At 50.0% G+C, this 19,603-nt stretch overlaps 9 protein-coding genes across 9 annotated transcripts; 2 read left to right on the top strand and 7 right to left on the bottom strand.

The window, feature by feature from the left end:
• Positions 1 to 1,466: 1,466 nt before the first annotated feature.
• On the bottom strand, positions 1,467 to 5,025 carry APUU_70838S (uncharacterized protein; the record flags this gene model as incomplete). Its single annotated transcript, XM_041695755.1, has 4 exons — positions 1,467 to 4,357; positions 4,408 to 4,569; positions 4,627 to 4,862; positions 4,910 to 5,025. The coding sequence occupies 4 exons, from the start codon at positions 5,023 to 5,025 to the stop codon at positions 1,467 to 1,469; spliced, it is 3,405 nt and encodes a 1,134-aa protein (XP_041561454.1).
• Positions 5,026 to 6,590: 1,565 nt separating this feature from the next.
• APUU_70837S (uncharacterized protein) lies at positions 6,591 to 6,803 on the bottom strand (the record flags this gene model as incomplete). The annotated part of the gene is made up of 1 exon (XM_041695754.1): positions 6,591 to 6,803. The coding sequence occupies one exon, from the start codon at positions 6,801 to 6,803 to the stop codon at positions 6,591 to 6,593; it is 213 nt and encodes a 70-aa protein (XP_041561453.1).
• Positions 6,804 to 7,507: 704 nt separating this feature from the next.
• APUU_70836S (uncharacterized protein) lies at positions 7,508 to 8,077 on the bottom strand (the record flags this gene model as incomplete). The annotated part of the gene is made up of 2 exons (XM_041695753.1): positions 7,508 to 7,683; positions 7,741 to 8,077. The coding sequence occupies 2 exons, from the start codon at positions 8,075 to 8,077 to the stop codon at positions 7,508 to 7,510; spliced, it is 513 nt and encodes a 170-aa protein (XP_041561452.1).
• An 843-nt stretch (positions 8,078 to 8,920) lies between these two features.
• Positions 8,921 to 10,033, top strand: APUU_70835A (wax synthase family protein; the record flags this gene model as incomplete). The annotated part of the gene is made up of 1 exon (XM_041695752.1): positions 8,921 to 10,033. The coding sequence occupies one exon, from the start codon at positions 8,921 to 8,923 to the stop codon at positions 10,031 to 10,033; it is 1,113 nt and encodes a 370-aa protein (XP_041561451.1).
• Positions 10,034 to 10,082: 49 nt separating this feature from the next.
• APUU_70834S (uncharacterized protein) lies at positions 10,083 to 10,645 on the bottom strand (the record flags this gene model as incomplete). Its single annotated transcript, XM_041695751.1, has 2 exons — positions 10,083 to 10,293; positions 10,362 to 10,645. The coding sequence occupies 2 exons, from the start codon at positions 10,643 to 10,645 to the stop codon at positions 10,083 to 10,085; spliced, it is 495 nt and encodes a 164-aa protein (XP_041561450.1).
• A 717-nt stretch (positions 10,646 to 11,362) lies between these two features.
• Positions 11,363 to 12,034, top strand: APUU_70833A (uncharacterized protein; the record flags this gene model as incomplete). The annotated part of the gene is made up of 1 exon (XM_041695750.1): positions 11,363 to 12,034. One exon carries the CDS (start codon positions 11,363 to 11,365, stop codon positions 12,032 to 12,034), a length of 672 nt encoding a protein of 223 aa, XP_041561449.1.
• Positions 12,035 to 13,609: 1,575 nt separating this feature from the next.
• On the bottom strand, positions 13,610 to 14,033 carry APUU_70832S (uncharacterized protein; the record flags this gene model as incomplete). Its single annotated transcript, XM_041695749.1, has 2 exons — positions 13,610 to 13,730; positions 13,783 to 14,033. 2 exons carry the CDS (start codon positions 14,031 to 14,033, stop codon positions 13,610 to 13,612), a joined length of 372 nt encoding a protein of 123 aa, XP_041561448.1.
• A 236-nt stretch (positions 14,034 to 14,269) lies between these two features.
• Positions 14,270 to 15,939, bottom strand: APUU_70831S (uncharacterized protein; the record flags this gene model as incomplete). Its single annotated transcript, XM_041695748.1, has 6 exons — positions 14,270 to 14,388; positions 14,454 to 14,627; positions 14,697 to 15,212; positions 15,263 to 15,550; positions 15,610 to 15,855; positions 15,918 to 15,939. 6 exons carry the CDS (start codon positions 15,937 to 15,939, stop codon positions 14,270 to 14,272), a joined length of 1,365 nt encoding a protein of 454 aa, XP_041561447.1.
• A 423-nt stretch (positions 15,940 to 16,362) lies between these two features.
• On the bottom strand, positions 16,363 to 18,623 carry APUU_70830S (uncharacterized protein; the record flags this gene model as incomplete). The annotated part of the gene is made up of 3 exons (XM_041695747.1): positions 16,363 to 17,871; positions 17,920 to 18,447; positions 18,510 to 18,623. The coding sequence occupies 3 exons, from the start codon at positions 18,621 to 18,623 to the stop codon at positions 16,363 to 16,365; spliced, it is 2,151 nt and encodes a 716-aa protein (XP_041561446.1).
• Between the last annotated feature and the right edge of the window lie 980 nt (positions 18,624 to 19,603).

Below are 19,603 nucleotides of genomic sequence, written 5' to 3'. Positions count from 1 at the left end.
CGAATGGGTACTTGATAGCTAGCTTCAGCATAGAAAGTCCTGCCAACAAAAAGTTCGAGGACGGAAAACACGAGAATCGAGATATGTTTACCGGCGAACAGCCTGCACAGACGCTGGCGCAGTAAGTAGTAAAGTCTATAACTGATGAGCCTCCAGAAAAGCAACCGACCACGGACCAAATGAAATGCGCCAAATCTACGAGGTAAACTCAAGAGCTTCCGGCCCAGGCACCAGGAGTAACCCGACGTTGAGAAAGCTGTAGTGGCGGAGGATCTGCGCATTACAGAATAAGTTATACAGGCCGTGGTAGCTCTTTACTAACTAGCTTAAGTAGTAGAGAGTGGTTACCGAGCCAGGGGTATCACATCCATATTCAGGACCGGATCCGTTAGTCTAAATAGATGATTCCCATTCACATGTTAATATAAGTAATTCTGTCCATGGTCCCTCCACCCCCCTTTCTTTAACAGACACAGGTGGATTTGATGGCTGCTAATTTCATCCCAATACAGCGCCAAACCAGATACGGTAATCACGCTATGTAGTGGTTTGAATAATAAGCTAGGACAGAGGCTCTGCTCTTCCATGCCAGGGGCGTTATCGGAGAATGGGCATGTAGTAGGAATTAGGGATTATAGTATGTAGGTGGTACATAGAATTTATCCTTATTACATAGTTAAACACTAAGTAATATTACAATCACTGCTGCAGGGGCTATTAGTAAAAAATTTCCAACGGTTTAGCAGGAACTACGGGATAGAGTGGTAGTGTGCAGTGGACTCCTGGCGCTGGTATGCCATTTGTTGATATACCAATAAATATATCGCTAGACTGAAATAAAGAATATAGACAAGTTACTACTATAACTTAATAAATAGGTGCCGCATTCCAGTTACTAGGGCTACATGTCTCTTTATTAGATTGTTAAACCTTGGGCGTCACAGCCAGCACTCCTGACTCTGGCTTAACCGGCTCAAGATCCAACAAGTTAAGTAAGGTCAGAGTACGATAATAGACTTTGCTCTAAGGTCGGTATCCACTATAATTACTTGCCACGGCAGTACCTTATCCACGAGGAATTAGCTGAGAAAGCTCCATATTTTTCCATAAATACGCTTCCAAGCGCAAGCAAACTTTTGCGTCATGATTTTGAATATGATTGCTCTGTAAACTGTAAAGGATCGTTATATTCAACAAACTGACACAATATGGCTTCTTTCCAATTGCCTATAATCTAAAAGAAAGCAGAAATATAAGGCCAGTCTAGTGCTACTATCAGTCTAAAATGCTCACCAGCCAGCGCCAGATCATCATATCCGACGTTAACTGGACGGTCCACCTGATGGGCATTGACCCCTGTGTCTGGTGTTGAAACCATTGACTCAAACTGACCAGCTGCTGTGATTGAAGCCGGGGGCACATTCCTCGATGAAGAGACAAAAATATCCCAAGCATCGAAGACACAATCAACAAATATTCAGAGGGCTCCAGTCAATAAATCTCTCCCATTCATCAGATCTAGTCGCGTCACTGGTCTCCTGAAGGCTTCGAGGACACTCCCGAACCTCGGTGATTCTGACGTCTTTATCACCAGCTGTCACAGCATCCGAACCGTCAGAGACTTCCCAGTCAGACCGCTCGTCCCAGTCTGGGTGGTGCAGCTTGATCAAGTTTGCCACGGCATTGTGACCATGGTCGTTGGCCAACGCAATGGCCCTTCGACACTGCAGTCCCCCACCGTCATCGCGTATGGACGTGCCTGCCTCAAGGAGCAATTGAACCATATCAATACGTCCGTTCTGTGCCGCACCTTCTAGCGCTGTCCTACCTTTTCTTTCTGCGCCTGGGGCGTTTACCTTCGCTCCGATCCTTATTAGATATTGAGCTAGGCTCAGGTACCCTTTGATCGCAGCAAGTTGCAGAGCCGTTGCGCCTGCATAGTGTGCGGGAGGAGCATTTACGTTGGCATCGTTGTCAAGGAGTAATCTCACCAATTCTTTGTTTCCTCTTTCAACGGCGTACTGTAACGCAGTTCGACTGCGGGCTCCCGTTGCCGGATAGTTGACGTCCGCTTGTTTGTCATTGATCAGCCTTTGCACGAGAGAGATGTCCTGTTTTGATGCTGCTGCCTGGAGGGAGGTGAAAGTTCCCATCTCTTCCTCACTAATCTCTTCTTCAGTATACAATGGTAGTGTGCTGGTGCAGACTGACCCTTCTGCATTTGCGTCCAGGTCGAGTCGATACAGGTCTTCTATCAGCCCCTTTCTACCAAGATAGATTGCCAATGCCAGAGCGCGACCAATCAAGGCTGGGCTCCAGGTGTAAGACTCGATAAGAATCTTCAGACACGATTTGCTGTCTCCTTCCACAACCAGCTCAAGGGCTGATTGCGGCATGTAAATTCCAACGCGAATCCCTATCCTTGGGTTGTCTGGATAGTCCGGATCACGTCGCCTCCAACCATACTCGGGCATTGTTGGTACACCGAGAGGGCTCACACCTGCCGCAAGCATGAGCTGCAGCAGGTCTGTTCTGTCGATAAAACCAGTGAACGCGACTGCAGTTGGAGCGTTTCCGTGAAAGTCTTCAAGGAGGCGCCGTAGTCCGAGGGTCGGGCATTTCTCGTTCTCAATGTAGTATAGAGCTTGGGTAAGCCAGGCATCGGTCACTCTTGGCCCAAAATTGAGAATGCTCTCGATAAGAAAAGCATCCCCTGATGCGGCGGCTGCATTCATCAAATCGGGGTAGTCTATTTCGTTGCTCTCTGTTGCGGCATCAAGAAGCTCAGGCTGAAGAAGCCACCGGGCCAAATCGAGGTCTCTCCTGAACATTGCACTCGACAGGATTTTCGTGCCGCCCGTCTGTAGAACTTTTTGCAGAACACCTCGGTAGTTGAGATACTCTGCAGCTTCTTTCGATCCAATAATCTCGAGTTTCGAACCAAGAACGGTTGCCCCAGCATCGAGCAACATGCGGATAATTCTAAGATCGCCCATCTGTATCGCTGCCCCAAGTACAGCCCCAGGTGTGGACTCGTACTCGTCATTAAGCCGTGCACCCAATGCGATAAACTGGGCTATCAACTGAGCATGGTCAATGACTGGCGCTTGGCCTAGCTCCTCGATAGCTTCGTCGTGGTCATATAATATGGCCCAGTGAAGAGCTGACGACCGAAACTTGCACTTTGCGAGCGGCCGGTTGATCCTAGCACCATGCTTCAGCAGGATCTGGGTTGCTTCCAAGTTGTGCACCATCAGAGCGTACTCCAATAGCGTAACCTGATCATCGGCCACTTCCATGTCCACTCCTGCTAGGATTAGTGGCTCAATGCAGTGGGTCTGCTTCATTTCGATAGCCAGCGTAAGAGGCGAAAGGTATCCTTCCAACGTTCCCACGCTTTGGGGGTGGATGATGGTCGGGCAAGTCGTTAGTATGAGGTTAATGATCTCCAGCCTACCAGACTTTGCTGCACCGCCTAGGATCGTGGTATAACCTTTAAAACTGATCTTAGTCTCAAAATATCGGTGATGCCGGTAATTTACTGTACCTTGCGACTCTTTATAGAGACCAAGAAGATTCGCACATGAACCCAGAAGCTCTTTAAAAACCTCCAGGTTGACTTTCCTCGCAGCTTCGGCGAGGCAATGCAAGGGAACGATAGAGCCATGATCCAGCAGCAAGCGAATCCCGTTCGCATTATTGCCCCGGATCGCGGCAGAGATGGTAGGCTCTCGTTGATAGATCTTGTTGACGCTGGCACCATGCGACAGGAGCGCCTCCATTACCTTGAGGCTTTTATCGCCTTCAATATGCGCGGCCCAGGCGAGAGGCCTGACTCGACTGTTATAAATCTCAATGAGGCGATCCGGATCCATGCGAGCCTCAAGTAGCATCTTGACTATAGGAACATCGGACAAGCGGACCGCGCTTGCAAATAGCTTCTCTGCTATCGCCTCAATAGTGGGCTCTTTCCTTGGCAGAAGGTTCGTGAACTGCTTCATTTTATGCCGCCCAAGGCTCCTGAACATCTCGATCACTCGTTCATCTCGAGAGCGTATAGTGGCCTCGGATCGCCTGGTAGTGTCGTGCAATTGCAGGTTGTTGGAAAGGATGTACAACTCGAGGTATATTGGGTTCATACTCAATTGTTGATGTTGCTCGTCAAACTGTTCCGGCATGAGAACGCTTAAGGTCGCGCTGATCCGAGAGTCGATGTCGGTATCGAGTGGATGGGGGAGGTTTTTCCAAGGCACGATCCATCCCAAGAGTTGCATTACTTTTGCCTTCACAGCGTTCGACTGTAAGCCGATCCCGAGAGCCCATGACGGCTGGCCAGTGGGCGCCAGCAGAGCCGACTCTATCGCGACAGTGAATTGATATCCTTTTGCAGGTTCATGAGGCTCGTACCTTGCTCAAGTTCAGGCTGCATCAGAGTACAGAATCGTAGCCATGGCAGCGATTGACTCCAGAGAAAACGCGTGGATGCGGGAAATGGGTCAAATAAACGCTGCGACGAGGGGGATCGGGGAGTGCGAACTTGAAGGCCCTCCGGCGTTGGCGGAGAAGGCTCTACCCACGTCGTCAGCAACACCACCGAAGCACAGGCACGCGATGGACTGAACTCACCTCCTGCCCTTGAGAGCCTGTTATACGTCGAGACAAACACCTTCCCTTGCAGCATCTTCCGAAGCTTTGGGGCAGGCCAAACGGCACCATCGTCAACAACCAGCTCGCTGTCCTTCCCTTCAAGTCGTTTCCTCTTGTCAACTCGCCAGCCCACCCATTCCCCATCGATCTTGCGCCCCAGTGTACTGTTCTTGCGAAATCCCCACTTCGCGAACTGGCGTTCATACTGCCCTTTACTGCTGACTGTCAACAACAAGTAAAGTCAGATCGGTGGCGCACTTACGTCTTGCTAAACCCTTTGCTGGACATATGCTCAGTGAGTTCGGATAGCTTTTTGTTCTGCTGGATGTACAGAAGCTCGATCTCATCTTTGTGGATCTCCCACTCGTTGTTCGCCATGGCTCTAGCAAGTCTGGTCTGGCTGGTGCAGGAGTGCAGTGGTCTTTGGTCAAAGAGAGTCAGGAATCGATGGGGCCGACCTCAATCTTATGCCAGCCCAAGCAACGACAAAATTGCAGGGCTCAGGCTATGATCTGAGGCCGCCCTGTGGCTGTGAAGGCATCGAGCTGGGGCTTGGGCGGCTTTGTGCAACACACATTGCATCCCCCATTGGTCGAGACATAATCCTCGTGTAACAGTTCAGCCAATAACAGGGATACAATCTCACCCTAGACCAGATTAGGACACTGGGCGAGTTTGATTTCATGACGTGTTTGTGGCTGCTGTTGTTGCTTTTTTCGCCCGTCGTATCGCTACCCTCTAACGCGTTAATCTTATTGGAGGGGGCGGAATCTTGCATTTTATGTTGGGCTTGTCTCGCCGCCGGAGTCTCCAAAGTGCCTTAAGTCATGAGGGCTCTATGTCAAAAGGCCCTATATAACGGTTCACATTTTCTTCTCTGTGAGCTGGATACTAGTCACTTTCAGAGCATATCCAGCTCACTAAATCTCACTGATAATTCTCTGTCTTTTTTGTCTCTTTTACATGAAGATTTCATATTCAATACATTGTTATATCTTGTGTGCCATACGTCCATAAGTATGCAGACGCAAGCAACTTCAACAGCGCAATCCACCCCGGCCTTCACGACCGAGCACGCCTACTTATCGCACTCTCTTTTTGCTGATGCTTCTGCTATTGACCAGTGCTTTGATACTAGATTTGCAGGGGCTCCATCCAGCGCCATAGGTTCTCTGATGCTGGATGCCCCGGGTACCCACCCACAATCTACATTTGTCGACGATCCGTCCATGATGCACCACCCGGTGGTCGATCCGGCAATGATCATGGTCCAGAACCAGCACACTAGTCTCAATAATCAGCACGACACAAGCTCTCCTATCTTTCCGAGTTGGAACTGTTCCTACACCTCGCCGACTCCCATACCGAGCTTTCATGCAAATCCTACTTCAAGCGCCTTGGCTGACAATATAACTGGATTCCAAACAGTTCACGAAACCAGTCACTGTCTAAATCGGTGAGAATCTTACCTTGCTACACCACATGGCCCGTCTTACAGAGATCTAATACTCCAAGTAGAGATATTACTTCACCCGGTCCTATCTTCTTCCAATGCAAATGGCAAAACTGCCAGAGTATGACTCTCTTCCGGCGCGAACATGACTTGCTCCGCCACCTCAAGTCCATCCATATCCGGCCTGACGCGTACGTCTGCGAGATTGAGGGATGTCGCCAGGCTTTTGGCAGACGGGATCACTTGCTTCAGCATAGAAGGCGTCGCCATCCGACAGCCTGCAGAACCTAAGAACCTATAGTGATTTCAGCGTCCTATATACTCAAAGGCCTGTCATAAAAGCGAATCTAGCGATTATTGAATGCTAGCTAGAGTAGAGTTTTCGTCAACGCTAACAGTCCCGTCGGCGGGAGTCTACCGACCATGGCCTCCCATCAAATGGGGCTGTTGCGGATGGCGTGTTTTCGGGTATATTATTTCATTACTCTTCCTAATTGTCTTTCGTCTTGAGGTTAGTGGGATGTGCCTTCTGCTTTGCATTCGAAGACGTATGCCCTCGTTCTCGTACCCTAATCACATGACCGGTGTAGAACGAATCAGAATTAGCATAGAACCGGCACTTGCCAAAGCCCTGGTAGAAGGCATCTATGAATACAAGACCTTCTAGCGTGTCGTCAACGAAGTTTGAGAGTTTCTTGGCCATTACGAGGACTGATAAAAGCAGATTAAGGGAGTTCTTATCTCAAGATAATTTACGGAGTCCAGGCCTGAGTATTTCTGAGCCTTACTTATTTCGCTGGTAGATCCGAGCCTTGTCAGCCGGATAAACCTGCTATTATAATCACCTAGTTCCTTGCAGACCACTCGCAGATTCCGAGGCAGATGTTGGTCAGGTATCTTACCAATCAGAACTACTAGCGGCCAGCCTGAAGACGTACTGGTCAACAGGGTAAAGGAAAATTATATTTACAAAAATGATTCTTATCCTGCGTCACCGTCCATCTCATCAGACAAATGCACTCTTTTCGATATGGGCCTTGTAGATATTTTCCACAGGATAGACAACTATACTGTGGCAAAGGCGAAGGGATATCATATATCTCGTACCAAGCAAGGGAGTTTCATTTGTTAATAAAGAATATAAGTATCTACATTCGACACTATGAATGTTTTGGTTTCTTGATCACGAGTCTCTGCCTTTCCATCGCTATTAACTAGACCAAGTATTACAGTTTAAATACAGAAGAATGAAACTGTTGTATGGATGTCTTCTGTATAACCATAATCTCAATGCGATCCAGTAAGGACAAACTGACAACATACACCAGTGTCAGCTGTCATACCGATAATATCGAAAAGCCTCATACTAACCACCAAAACACTACCAGCACAGATCAGGCAAAGGCGCTACAGGTTCTTCAGTTCCTCAAAAGTGGACTGCATCTGCGAATACTGGTCCGAGTCCAGGTTGTTGTACAGCAGACACGCAGAGCCACAGGGAGTCGCCACGGGGCCCTCCACATCGCCGGTGATGACATTACCAAGAACCATGCACTGAGAAGTCAGGCCGTCGATTTGGACACCTGAGAGATGTAGCAATTAGCCTAGCCTGATAACCAAAAGGGGCGCTGCTTGCTCACCGTTGTTCTCAACAGGACCAGTCACCGTCACACTGACTGCCGGGTCCACTAAGCTGTCCACGCACTGATCAAAGTTGTACTGGGGAACTCCCTCGGGTGCCTCGACCTGGGCGGCGCGGCTGTTTAGATCAAAGCCTCTCTTATCATTGGATGCAACTGCGCCCCCGGCAATCGCACCGCCGAAGCTGGCCGCTGCGGAGCCGACCTGCGCGACGGTCAAGGCCACAGCGTCGCCGACAAGAGGGGGTATAATGAACGGGCACTGGATCGGCTGGCCTAACAGGTACACGGCCATGGCGGCGCCGAGGCCTTTGGCTTTCAGGGACAGGGGTGCCATATTTGAGGTAGTGGTTGTAATGGTTGAGAAAGAAGTTGTTGTCTTGTGTTATTGAGGATGAGGATGGGAAGAACTAGATGTAGGTGAAGGCGGACAGGACAGGCTCTTTATACCCATCTTGAGCCCATGGCATAGTGCATGGCATAGTCCTTGCCGTTGATATCTCGCATAACCTTCCATGACCGGGAAAAGGATACCCAACCTGGATATGAGGCATAAAGTCTCAACAGAGAATCCATCCAATATCTCGCTCGTTTATGGCAGCGAATTGAGTCTCAGTCTGAACCCAAAGCCCGACTTGGAGAAGCCAAGGAGTTGCATCAAAAGTAGCGCCGGCATTGTGATCCTACGTGAAGATCCGTCTATCCAGGGAATGGGGGCGGCCCCGGAAAAATAGGATATCTGCAGTAGAAGACATCTTCGACAGGGTAAGCCACTTTAAATGAACCTTGGCAGTTCTAAGTACTAGCCACTCTGTGGGGAAGCCGGAGTAGCCGGATAGACGGAGTAGAACGGCGGAGTTTGGGCCCCCAACATGGTGGGTTATTCTCGCTTCCTAGGATGAACTACCTGATGCATAGGTCGCGCTTGTTATTGCGGGATACGAATAGTAGGCAAAAGAAAAATAAGAACGCTGGCGAAGTGGTCAAATAGGCCAGGGCAGGTTAGGGCATACCTTGGTTACATATGCCGATGCTGTTCGAATATGGTAATAAATCAACATGCGCCCAGTTTCGAAATAACGCAAGTCTTGGCTTGAAACTAGGATACTTTCCTATACCTACCCTACCTGCCAATCCTCATTTTTCCTGTCAAGCCTTGAAGGTTCTCGCACTTTGCAAGATGGAACTCTCGTCACTCTCACCACTATTCTACTTCCTCATAGCAAGCCTGCTCACCATAACCGGTCTTAAAAGACGCCGGCAAACCCGAGTTCTACTCTTGGGGCCCATCTGGCTATTCTCGCTCATGGCATTGACCTCATCCCACAGGCTGGCTTTGATGACTGGGGCCGATAGCGTTTTTGCAAGTCTGGTGGTGTTCTATCTGCTCTACGCGCCAAAGACGCTTGTTTTTGATCAGCATACTGTTACTCCGGAGCTGAACGATGCCCATGCCAGCTTCATCGACTGTTATCGGGTATGGAACAATCCTCGACAACTACCATTACAATTACAGCATGAAGGAAAGACTCCCAACACTCCCTCCAAGTCTCGAGCCCTTTTCTGCCTCGGCCAGTTAATCAAGGCAGCGGCGCTGTGGGCATTCGAGTACTTCATCTTCCAGAAGGTCCTCGTATATGCCCTCTCGCCAGTTACTATCAGCGACTTCGCACCTGAAATGGAAACCGTCTTGTTCCACCGGCTATCGCTCCACCAAATGCGAGTCCGCGCCATCATTTCCGTGCAGTGGATCTGGCGAGCGTACTTTTTTCTCGAATTCTATCATTCGCTGTTAGCCGTCGTCTTTGTGGGCATTCTGCGCTTCGACTCTCCGGGCGAGTGGCCGTCCCTCTTTGGGAGCCTGTTGGAAGCGTATACCATAAGACGGTTTTGGGGCCGGTTCTGGCATAGATTGACGATTCCGACGTACGTGTTTTATGCGCGGCTTGCCTCGAGGCAGATGGTGCAGCCAGGCTCGCGCTGGCGGAAGGGGCTAACCGCGCTGCTTGTATTCACGATCTCCGGGCTCTCGCACGCGTTGGTTGGGTGGGCGTTGGGGGATGCGGCGCTGTGTAGGGATATTCTGTTCTTTGAGATGTGTTTCCTCGCTGCTGCGGGGGAGACGCTGGTGTCTAAGATAAGAATGAAGGAACAGAGCATCTTCAGACGGACCTTGTCGCCACTGTTTTGCCGGGTTTCAGGTATGGTGTGGGTGTTTGTATTCTTTTTCTGTGTAGTTCCAATGTGGATATATCCCAAGACCTACCACTATCTATTGAACCGGGAAGGATGAGTTTATATGTACGTATAAGACTTTCTTAGATAATAGATACACAAACGAGTCAGGAGCCAATACCCCGAAATAACATGGTAGCAAGCTCTGGAAGGCGACTTAATTCTTGCACGGCAATAACAACCCATCCAATGAAGGGTACATACCCTCTGACAAACCCGAGGACCTGGCCGCGGTCCAAGAAGCCCTGGCTGCCGGGATACATGACCGTATCGTCGATGGGATTATTGTCCCCCTTGGTCAGTATCAGCTGCTGGCTGCTACGTATTCGAAATCAAATCAGCACAGTACAGCAAAGCAAAGTTATTTTAGTTTGTACAGTGCTTACAGGTTGTTTTGGTTATGCACATATGTCACCCGGTGCACCCTATGAACCATTGGAATCGCGCTCCCCGGTAACCAACAAACAGGCAAATCGCCTATTGCAGCATCCCGATAGTGGTTGGAGACAAACAAGACGTCGCCGGGGGCGAATGCGGGAAGCATCGACCCTGTGGTGACCACCATCATTGGGTATGGCGTCCCGGTACAAAGGGAAATGGCCTTCCAGGCCATGAAGCAGCTGGCAACGAGCTGGGCTGCGCCGAGGATCGCGTTCAGAGTAGATTGCATTCTTTGTCGGCAGCAGGATCTGGCTCCGGACTGTTTAGGTTTATTACTCTCTTGCCTCAGTACTCCGTAACTCCAGTAGCTGAGCGGTTTTGATCGCACGCATGGGGGACGGGCCCACAGTCACAGCCACGTTTGCGGGACAGCTGCAGGTCGACGAAGCTGGGCATAAAAGCTAAACTTCAGGAGAAAGTCCCTCAATTCACCGGGTTTAACGATAGGTGGGAATCTGATATTGCCCCGCAGGTGGCTGACGAAGGATTCAAGGACGCCCTTGTAGATTGTCTGTTACAACGCGGATGCCGCGGGAGTTGACGGACGCACTGGATGCTCTGGTGTAAAATAGCTGAGCTACGTAGACTACAGAAACAATCAAGCTGATTTAGATACTTCATCGGGTAAGTTTCCTTTTTGAAAAGGTCTTGGAAAGTGGGATTTGATGACGAGTAAATAGTTCTTTGCCCAGTGTTTTTTGGCCCCTGACCAGATGCACCAGATAGGCCATTCCACCCCATATTGCAACCTGATACTTGACCGGAGTGTCATAAATGGCGGGGCTACTAGAGCATGATATTATGTGGTATCCATCAATATCTACCCTCCCCCTCCTCTTCCAACCCAGTCGAGTCCATCATGGCCACACACCAGGAAACCAAACCCCTATCGTCACCACATTCTCGTCATGGCCCTGGCCCGTTTTCATTTCCATTTCCATCAACCATGAGCGTCCACGGCCAATGGACAAAATGGAAATCCATGAACCTCTGCGGCGCCCACGCCAAAGACCGGCTATGCCTGATCGAAATGCAAACAGGGTACAGCGGCAAGCCCCCGCTGGGGATGCGAACTGGGTTTCTTCTACGCAGTGGGATGAGCCCCAAGGACCCCCTGCTTGCTGCGGCGGGCGATGAGGTACCGGGCCTTCATGCTTTTAACCCGGATGGTATTGTCTTCCTGCGCGGCTCCCAACCGCCCGTTGATGACCCCAAGGATATGGATATGGAAATGAAAACCGAGCTTATGAGCGCTGATCCTGGCGTGGACAATGATGTCGCCTTCCGCTTCGCTATTGAGGTGGGGGAGGAGCTGCGGCGGGAGGAGTTCGTATGGAGGAGGGTCAAGCAGGGTAAGAGAAACGGCTACAGATTAATTCAGGTCTCATCCCAATTGAACGGCGGTTGTGACGATTCTGAGCCCGTCGCCTTTCTTGAATGGCGGACAGCCTGGTCGAGCCTGACGCATGCGTTCACATTACAGTTGGCGGATTACCAGACGGTGTTCGGAGAACGCTGGACTGTTATGGTTGTGGCCACAGCAATCAGGCTCTATACGTTGTATATCAAGGGGAGAACGAACAGAGCTGTCGTCGGTATTGGGAAGGGCAGACGGTGACTTTTATTTTTTATTATCTTATTAGTGAGACGCTTAGTTATAGCTGAGAGATGTTTTATGCCTGCCGGATCAAGACATAAAAATAACATTCCGCTGCGTTCAGGCCACTAGTCAGCATTTTGAAGGTTATCCTACTTTTCTATTATATTCTATATCTTGCTTTTTCCCTGTTGTTGTACTGGCTGTGTATGGCAGCTTGCTCTAGTGGGATTCTGAGAAGGCGGACTGTATTAGAATTCGATGCCGGAAGCCATGCACATGAAGAGGCCGATGCCCCGAGGGTTCGATGATATTCAACTGCAGCTGCATTCTCAGTATCTGGGGACTGTCGGTCAACGCCGCATGAGCCGGCGACAGACCTTTAAACCGCCATAGCAAGCCTCTATACAGCAGCCTGCTGAAACCGGATATTATAATTACCAGGCCCTAAGATTAAATAAAATTTATAAAAGAATTCTAACTCTAAAAAATATTTTATTCTATTCTGGTATATACCGGAGCAACTATTAAAAAAATAATATAATTATCTATCCCGGTTAACTAGTATATAGCAGCTCTAGATTATATAGCCCTAGCTTTAAAATTAACTAACCCATGCTACTATTTCAATAAGATATAAGCAGCCCTGGCCTATTTATCTAATAGATAAGGTTCCAGCCTGTGGAAGTTCTCACCATGCAGGAGGAAAAACCACCTGTTCAAATCCGCGGGGGTGGTTGGAGTATAGAGATGTGTGGCAGAGTATGAAGGTCCTATTGAAGGTGGTCTCGTTCGGAATTTGGAAGGTGGTGGAGTGTACTGAGCCTGCGTCTGGGAATATGACTGGGTTTTAGGGCTCAGAGCCAGCGATGAGGCATGCGCCGAGGTTGGAATTTCAGTTCCATTGGTCTTTGCGTCGAGTTGCGTCGAGTAGCTTATACAATATGACTTCAGCAAGTAGGTATAAGTTGTATAGTAATTCACTTACCTGTCCACAAAGCTTTGAATAAAATGAGCGTGCCTCGGGCTCCTTCCCAGGTACCTTGCTTTGATGGCTTCCTGGTCGATTGGCTTGTTTTTTGTAGATGATGACTGTAGATTGCTTCACCAATCGCCTGCCTGAGCTTGACTTCGCTCCATTTGTTACCTTTCTTTGCCATATTGGGTTACTCCGCTAAGGTAAAGAGAAATGTAAAAGGGCGGCACAAAATAGAGAATGAAGCTGCGGTATAGGCATAAAGCTTGGGCAGGAAGAGCTGTAATGAGCTATGTAAGGGTCCTGCAAGGCTACCTAATCTGACGCAGGACGGGAGTATTCCATCCGCTGAAGGATACGGGCGGAGACGGGACTACGCCGCCGGCGTCTATCCCATCATTGCTACACTACCAGCCTAATTTTATATACTGTCAACTAAGCTTAGCCAAGGCTACGGGTTTGCCAACAGGGACGTGAGTGGAATTGAGCGTGCTGCGGCAGCTCTGCTATCCGAATTCGACCAAGGCCGCAACGATGTAGCCAAGGCGTCTGTCCAAGGGTGCATGGATATAGCCGCGGGACTCATTCATTGGAGGTAAGGCGTCTGATATTTGGTATCTCTAGAACATATTTCCAACTAACCTGGTACTAGTTATTCCGGAGAGCGGCACTTCAAAGCTAGGGAGGTTGATGCTCAGAATGTATTCCATTTCTAAGCAACGTGTAATATAAGCAAGCAGCCTGTGCCAAAGGATATATAATCTTCCAGCTTCGCATATAACTTGCCACTGACCAATCCAGGACATCACGCCGCTCATCCATATTCTTCGCAAGTCCAACCAGTCCACTCTCATACCCAAGTTCATTCTCCTCCCATTCAACATAGTCATCCACAACCTCCTCGAGCCGACGATCATACAGCTCACCTGTACTCGGCCACCCACCTTTCACAGAGAGACTCTCTGTCTTCGTCGCAGCGGAGACCTCGTCTTGTATGGTGTCTACTGAGACTGGTTTTCCAAAGCTGTCTTTGCGCCGCGCCATGATGGGCTCTTGGGGGAGTGGAGATCAGTGGAATGTTCCGTGCAAGAGCCTCGAGAGTCTGGATGGGGCTGAATGGGAAGTCGTAAGACATGTACGTACAAACTATGGTATGATGAAGGGTGGACTTTTGTATAAATTCAAGATTAGAGGTTGGCCTGCCTGTTGAGTTCAGCAAGGACCAAAGTGGACTGATTTATTTGCTTTCTACAACGACAGGTTTTCCATAAAAAAAAATATTAACTGGAGTCCTGATTGTGATGCATATCCTCCTCATTCCCCTCGGCAACCCGTGAGTTAGGAGCGACGGGACTGAGATAAAGCGCCGCACTTATGCCACAGGCGATCGAGATAGTCGCTATACATGCCATCAGCAATACACCCTAGAAAGGAAAGTGACCTCGAGGAGAGAGCAGAGCATACCCAGAACAGACTGGAGTTCGAAATAACCAAATCTCTCCACCACGAACCCTGCTAAGACGGGCCCAACCAACAGACCCGTGGTCCAACTCATGCTCGTAATGGCGACAGCTCGAGAGTAGCCTCCATATATTCCGAAGATGCCCGGGTGATCTTCTTCTGACTTATCAACAGCCTCTACAGGGAAAATAAAAGTTTAACTAAAACTGTAGTTGCTAGTCAATAGTGGGCTCGCAGACAACTCACCAGTCGCTTCCATTGCCCCGACTCCACTCAGTAAAGACATAAGACACCCCGTCGTGGCCAAGGCGCAAATATAAGTGACCTTGCCTTTGGTTCCGCCAGTAAACCAAGGAAAGCGATCATCACCCGCTGCGCCCGACAGCAGAAGGAACGGTACCATTAAGAAGAACGCAATCGTTGTTGGGAACCGCGGTCCCCAGCGGTCTTTCCAGTATCCAATTAGCGGAGCCAGGACCATCCCCGGGCCTTGAACAGCGGCGAGGAGAAGCCCGGCTGGGAAAACGCCCCAGTTGAATGTGTCGGATGAGTGCAAGGGGATGGTAGCCTGGAAGCTGGCGATGTACAGCGCATACGCTGTGTAGCAAATGATACCTGTGGCGAAGCGCGGCTGGCGAAACAGATGAGCGTAGAACCGCCATCCTGTTGCTTCTTCGACTTGACCTGCAACCGGAGGTCCACCCAGCAAACGGGAATCCTCCGTAGCTTCGATTCCATCATCAGAAGTTTGATCTGGGAGACCTTTCTCAGGAGATTAGCGTCCTCTCACTTAATGTATGCGCCATACTTACCCTCTCGTGGTGCTTTGGGACGATCAATCAACAAAACACGCATTAGAATATCCACGACCAGGAACACAGCTGGGCCAATCCACGCAGGCCAGTACCCTCCAAGCCCGAAGAGGACTCCGGCTAGCAATGGACCTGCACATGTCCCCGCCGCAGTCAAAGTTGAGGTTAGCCCTGCGATCTTGCCCATGTGCTCACTCCCCACACCCTCGACCATCGTTGCGACCCCCACAATCCAGAGTCCGTTGCTGGTGAAACACTGGAAGAATCGACCGATAAAGAGCCCAGCCACTGTTCCCTCTGGCTAGTAAGTACAATGAGAACAAGGGTGGTAAGATGGACGTACGTACACGACGTTGTAAGCGCAAGACCACAGACGCTGGCAAGTGTCAGCATTAGCATGCCGAGGAGCAAGGCCTTCTTGGACTTTGCGCGGTCGGCAACATGTCCAATCAATGGGCTGGTTATGATGGCGACTAAAGCGCCTTCGAATAAGAATATTGATGTGTATGCTTGCACACGAGATTCTTCAACGTGGATACGCTGCGCAAAGATGTAAGGAAGCAAGGGGACCATAAATGAGAAAAGAAGCTCATCTGCAGGAATGGTTCAGTCAGATATCGCAGCTGACAAGCAAGCGAATACATTAGTGACATACCTGTAAAGAGTGCCATGGACATTGTGGCCAAGGTAAACTTGTTCGACGAGCGTAGCTCACCCATCCATGGCTCGTTGCGCCTCTCATTGGGTAGATTGGATGAAGAACTCATTTCCCACAGTTGTGAGGCGAGGTATCCGAGATATCACCGTATAGAAGTTCCAGTCCTCTGCTTGAAGGTGCCGAGGTTTAACATGGCAAGGAGCCAGTGATATATTCTTTGAAAGCCGCAAACAGAAGTCAATAGTTAATTAGTTATTGACCCGATTGTTACGTCATCGTATGGGTCCATACTTTGTGACTTGAACTATCAGTACCTAGCTACGGAGTATGTTGATCCCACTCGCAGTGGAAAATTCCACCCGGCAAGCATACCTCAGCTTCCAGCCAGCTACAGGAATTATGCACAGAATCCAACCAAGCAAGGGGCCCAAACTAAAAGCTCTCAACCAAAGGGCCCTGCTCCCAAGGGATCCTGCAAATTACCCTGACTTTCTCCCACGCGTACGCGGGGGTCACGGATGGGGAAATATGGGTAGTGCAACCGATCATACAACTTCATCTCCTCCATCTTCTGGCAGATCTCCCAGCGGACGCCTCCACCGGTTGACGCAGGCATGTCGTTCCAGTGGAGGACATTGCGGACCGCATCGCCACCACGCTGAGGATACTCAGTCGTATTGATGCTCAACTCGCCATCATACACGAAGTTGCTGTACAGATCAATCGTGTCGCGAGCCTGCTGGAAGTAGCTAACAGAGGCGAGCGCATCATGACTGCTGATATTGGCATATCCCGCTGAGCCAAACAGGATAGGCAGTTCAGCGGCATGGCAGGCGCGGCCCGTGCCATTGCCACAGATCTTGCCCCCGAGGAACTGCGGCAGACCGATGTCCCACGATACTTCCCATACGTCGCGGTTATGCCGCTCTAGAAGGCTTGCGTAGATCTCACTGCTACATCGGTACCCTAGGTCCGTAGTAAGTTGGATAAACGGGTCGGTAACATCAGGCGCAGGGATCAATGACCGGTCGAACCCCAGCTCCGGGGTGTCTAATACTTGTCTGGTCCGCTCCTCGCCTAGGAGAAATGTGGCTAGAAACTCAGCCGCTGTTGAATAATTTGTCGGGCTTTCCTTGAACGACTCATTGGCCTGTAGAATCAATCCGAACTCGTCACGGGTATATGTGACAAGCGTTGGCACCTTGTGGTAACGACCATTCGCCAATGCAGTATCCCAATCTTCCGTGATCAGGTCATGATCGATATACGGCCGCACCGGCTCGACAAAGTTGACTTGCCCGCGAGGAAACACGTCTTGAGCCTTTGAAAACAGCCGCCCTTGGTACTCTAGTATCTCCGAGGTCGTCCGCTCGTTTTTCACGCAACTCAGGTCCTTGCAACCAGCCAGATCCAGGAACATCTGCGTGAGGCTGGCCTGCACCTGTGGCCTCTGCCAACCCGACCATGTGCTCCCGGACTGGACGATGGCACCGGCAAAGAGGCCCTTTGCAAGGGGTGTCTGGAGGAGAGACATGACGGCGCTGCCTCCAGAGGACTCTCCGAAAATTGTGACTCGTGCGGGATCGCCACCGAAGGATTTGATATGCTCCTGAACCCAGTTCAGAGCCATGATCTGGTCGCGCATCGCTTGGTTGCTTCCAAAGCCCAATGGCCTCGTTGGATCGGAGAGGAATCCCAGCGCGCCGAGGCGGTAGTTCAGGGAGACCACCACCAATGGTCGGCGGCTTGCGAGGTTCATTCCAAGATAGAAAGGCATGGACGAGCCACCGTAGTAATTCGAGCCACCATGGATCCAAACCAGCACAGGTAACAGATCAGGGGCATTAGCTTCCGGAAGCATTGGGGTGTAGACATTGAGATATAGGCAGTCCTCGGATATAGGATAATCTGGGTTTTGGAGGTCCGGCGTAGCGTTCGGGCCCATGTCTTGCTTTTTAAACGTCAGCACGTTTACTGGATTCTAATTAGGAAAACGCACCGGACATAGTGGCCTAAACTTTGTAGCATCATATGCCAATCCCCCTTTTTGTCCGGGTAAGCTGTGCAGTCTTTCCGGGTTCTCCAGTCGTCTCTCGCCTATCGGGGGTTTGGCATAGGGAATTCCCCGGAATTGTGCCGTCAAGCGGTCCCGGAACCCCTTGATAGATCCTTGCGATGTATCAACATGTACATGGCGACTTGTGGATGGGGCGCTGAACCCAGTCTGATATTCTGCAGTATTGGTGCAAAGAGCGCCAATACGGCGGGTGCAATCGACAGTCGAGGTGTGATTATCTGGAAGAGTATATGCTGTGCACGCCCCGCCGTTTCCTGTCAACCACATGGGACGAGATCGCTCCTCATCCAGAGCTTTCTGGTGCACCAGAAGCAGTGGCTGGAATAGAGGCACATCTTCGACACTCGCCAGAACCTCCCCCAGTGCGTTACAAGCCTCTGCAGCGCGTTCTTGCGTTTGTGCTTCATGTAGCAATAGATAGGACGGGCTGGATTGGACGGTGGAAGGTTCCTGCAGAATGAGGCAATCAGTGGACCTGGTATGCGATTCAAGATGGGGGGGGGGGCAGTTACTAGGGTATTATCCACCAGAACAGTGAAGGCTGGCGATTTGGGGATACTTGCGGGCCGAGCCCCCCAAGCATGTAAACATTGGACGAGCCCAACACACAGGTGTGTCAAACGCATTGTATATTCGCAACATAAGAGTTAGATGAGCTAGCTGCTCTTCCTTTGTCAAGGCAGTGTTCTCCAGAAGTTTGGAAAAGTATATAGGGGTACATAAATGAAACGAATTATGGGATCTGGAGGAAAACAAATATTCTAGACGTCATCATTCACTGATGGACCTCCTTGACTCGGAGTGAAAGCAGCGGTATGCCTGCCTGGAACCATAATCCACTTTTCCTTCGTTCCCTACACAGGTATGGATCTGAAAGCGGTTGCAGCTGAATGCAGGCATCTGCGAGTCGGGCTCCAGTGTCTTAAATTTGAGGGTAGCATGCCTTGGCCTGTGTAACAGTACCATTCCTGCTCTCTGTAGGAACTTTTCTTTTCCGATTTAATTACCACCAGAGATTTTAGGCGGCAACATACCAAGTACGATCTTTTATTGTAGCTAGAGATACCCGTACGATCTAGTCATATAGCTATGATTAACGCCTAGATCGGAGGATTGAATGGATAGAATTGACGACTTTCAACTTCTTTCTATCAAAAAGTCGGTCAGGCAGTGCTGCAAGGTAATGAATTTCCTTCAGATATTCAATCCTTCAGAAGCAAGGAGGGGAGCGCTGCAGTGCATGTGCAGGTGTACTCTGACTGGCGCAGGCAAGTCCACCCTTGGTGATAGGTATCTTTACACGTCTTGAACTTTACGTTGTCCACACAATGGCGCTGCTTTTTGTGTAGATAGGGCTAACCAGGAGTGTCTGCACTTTCACTTCGTACCCGGAGTAAATGTCTGACAAGTCCAGTACGTTAGGAGGTAAAGGTGTGGTATGCAGGGCAATAACGAGACAGTCTCGAATGCGGCAAATGGTTTCAAAGCATGACGACAACTGGGTCCGGGCAATGGCACGCTATATGGATATGGTTCCTATGCGTATAAAAAGATTTTGGTCCCCCCGCCGCAGTTCTGTTGTCTGAAATCTCAATTCGAGTCGCAT

Source organism: Aspergillus puulaauensis, chromosome 7, assembly GCF_016861865.1.
Source record: "Aspergillus puulaauensis MK2 DNA, chromosome 7, nearly complete sequence".
Lineage (NCBI taxonomy): Eukaryota > Fungi > Ascomycota > Eurotiomycetes > Eurotiales > Aspergillaceae > Aspergillus > Aspergillus puulaauensis.
Note: the sequence above shows the minus strand (reverse complement) of the source record. Positions and strands in the feature narration are given on the sequence as shown.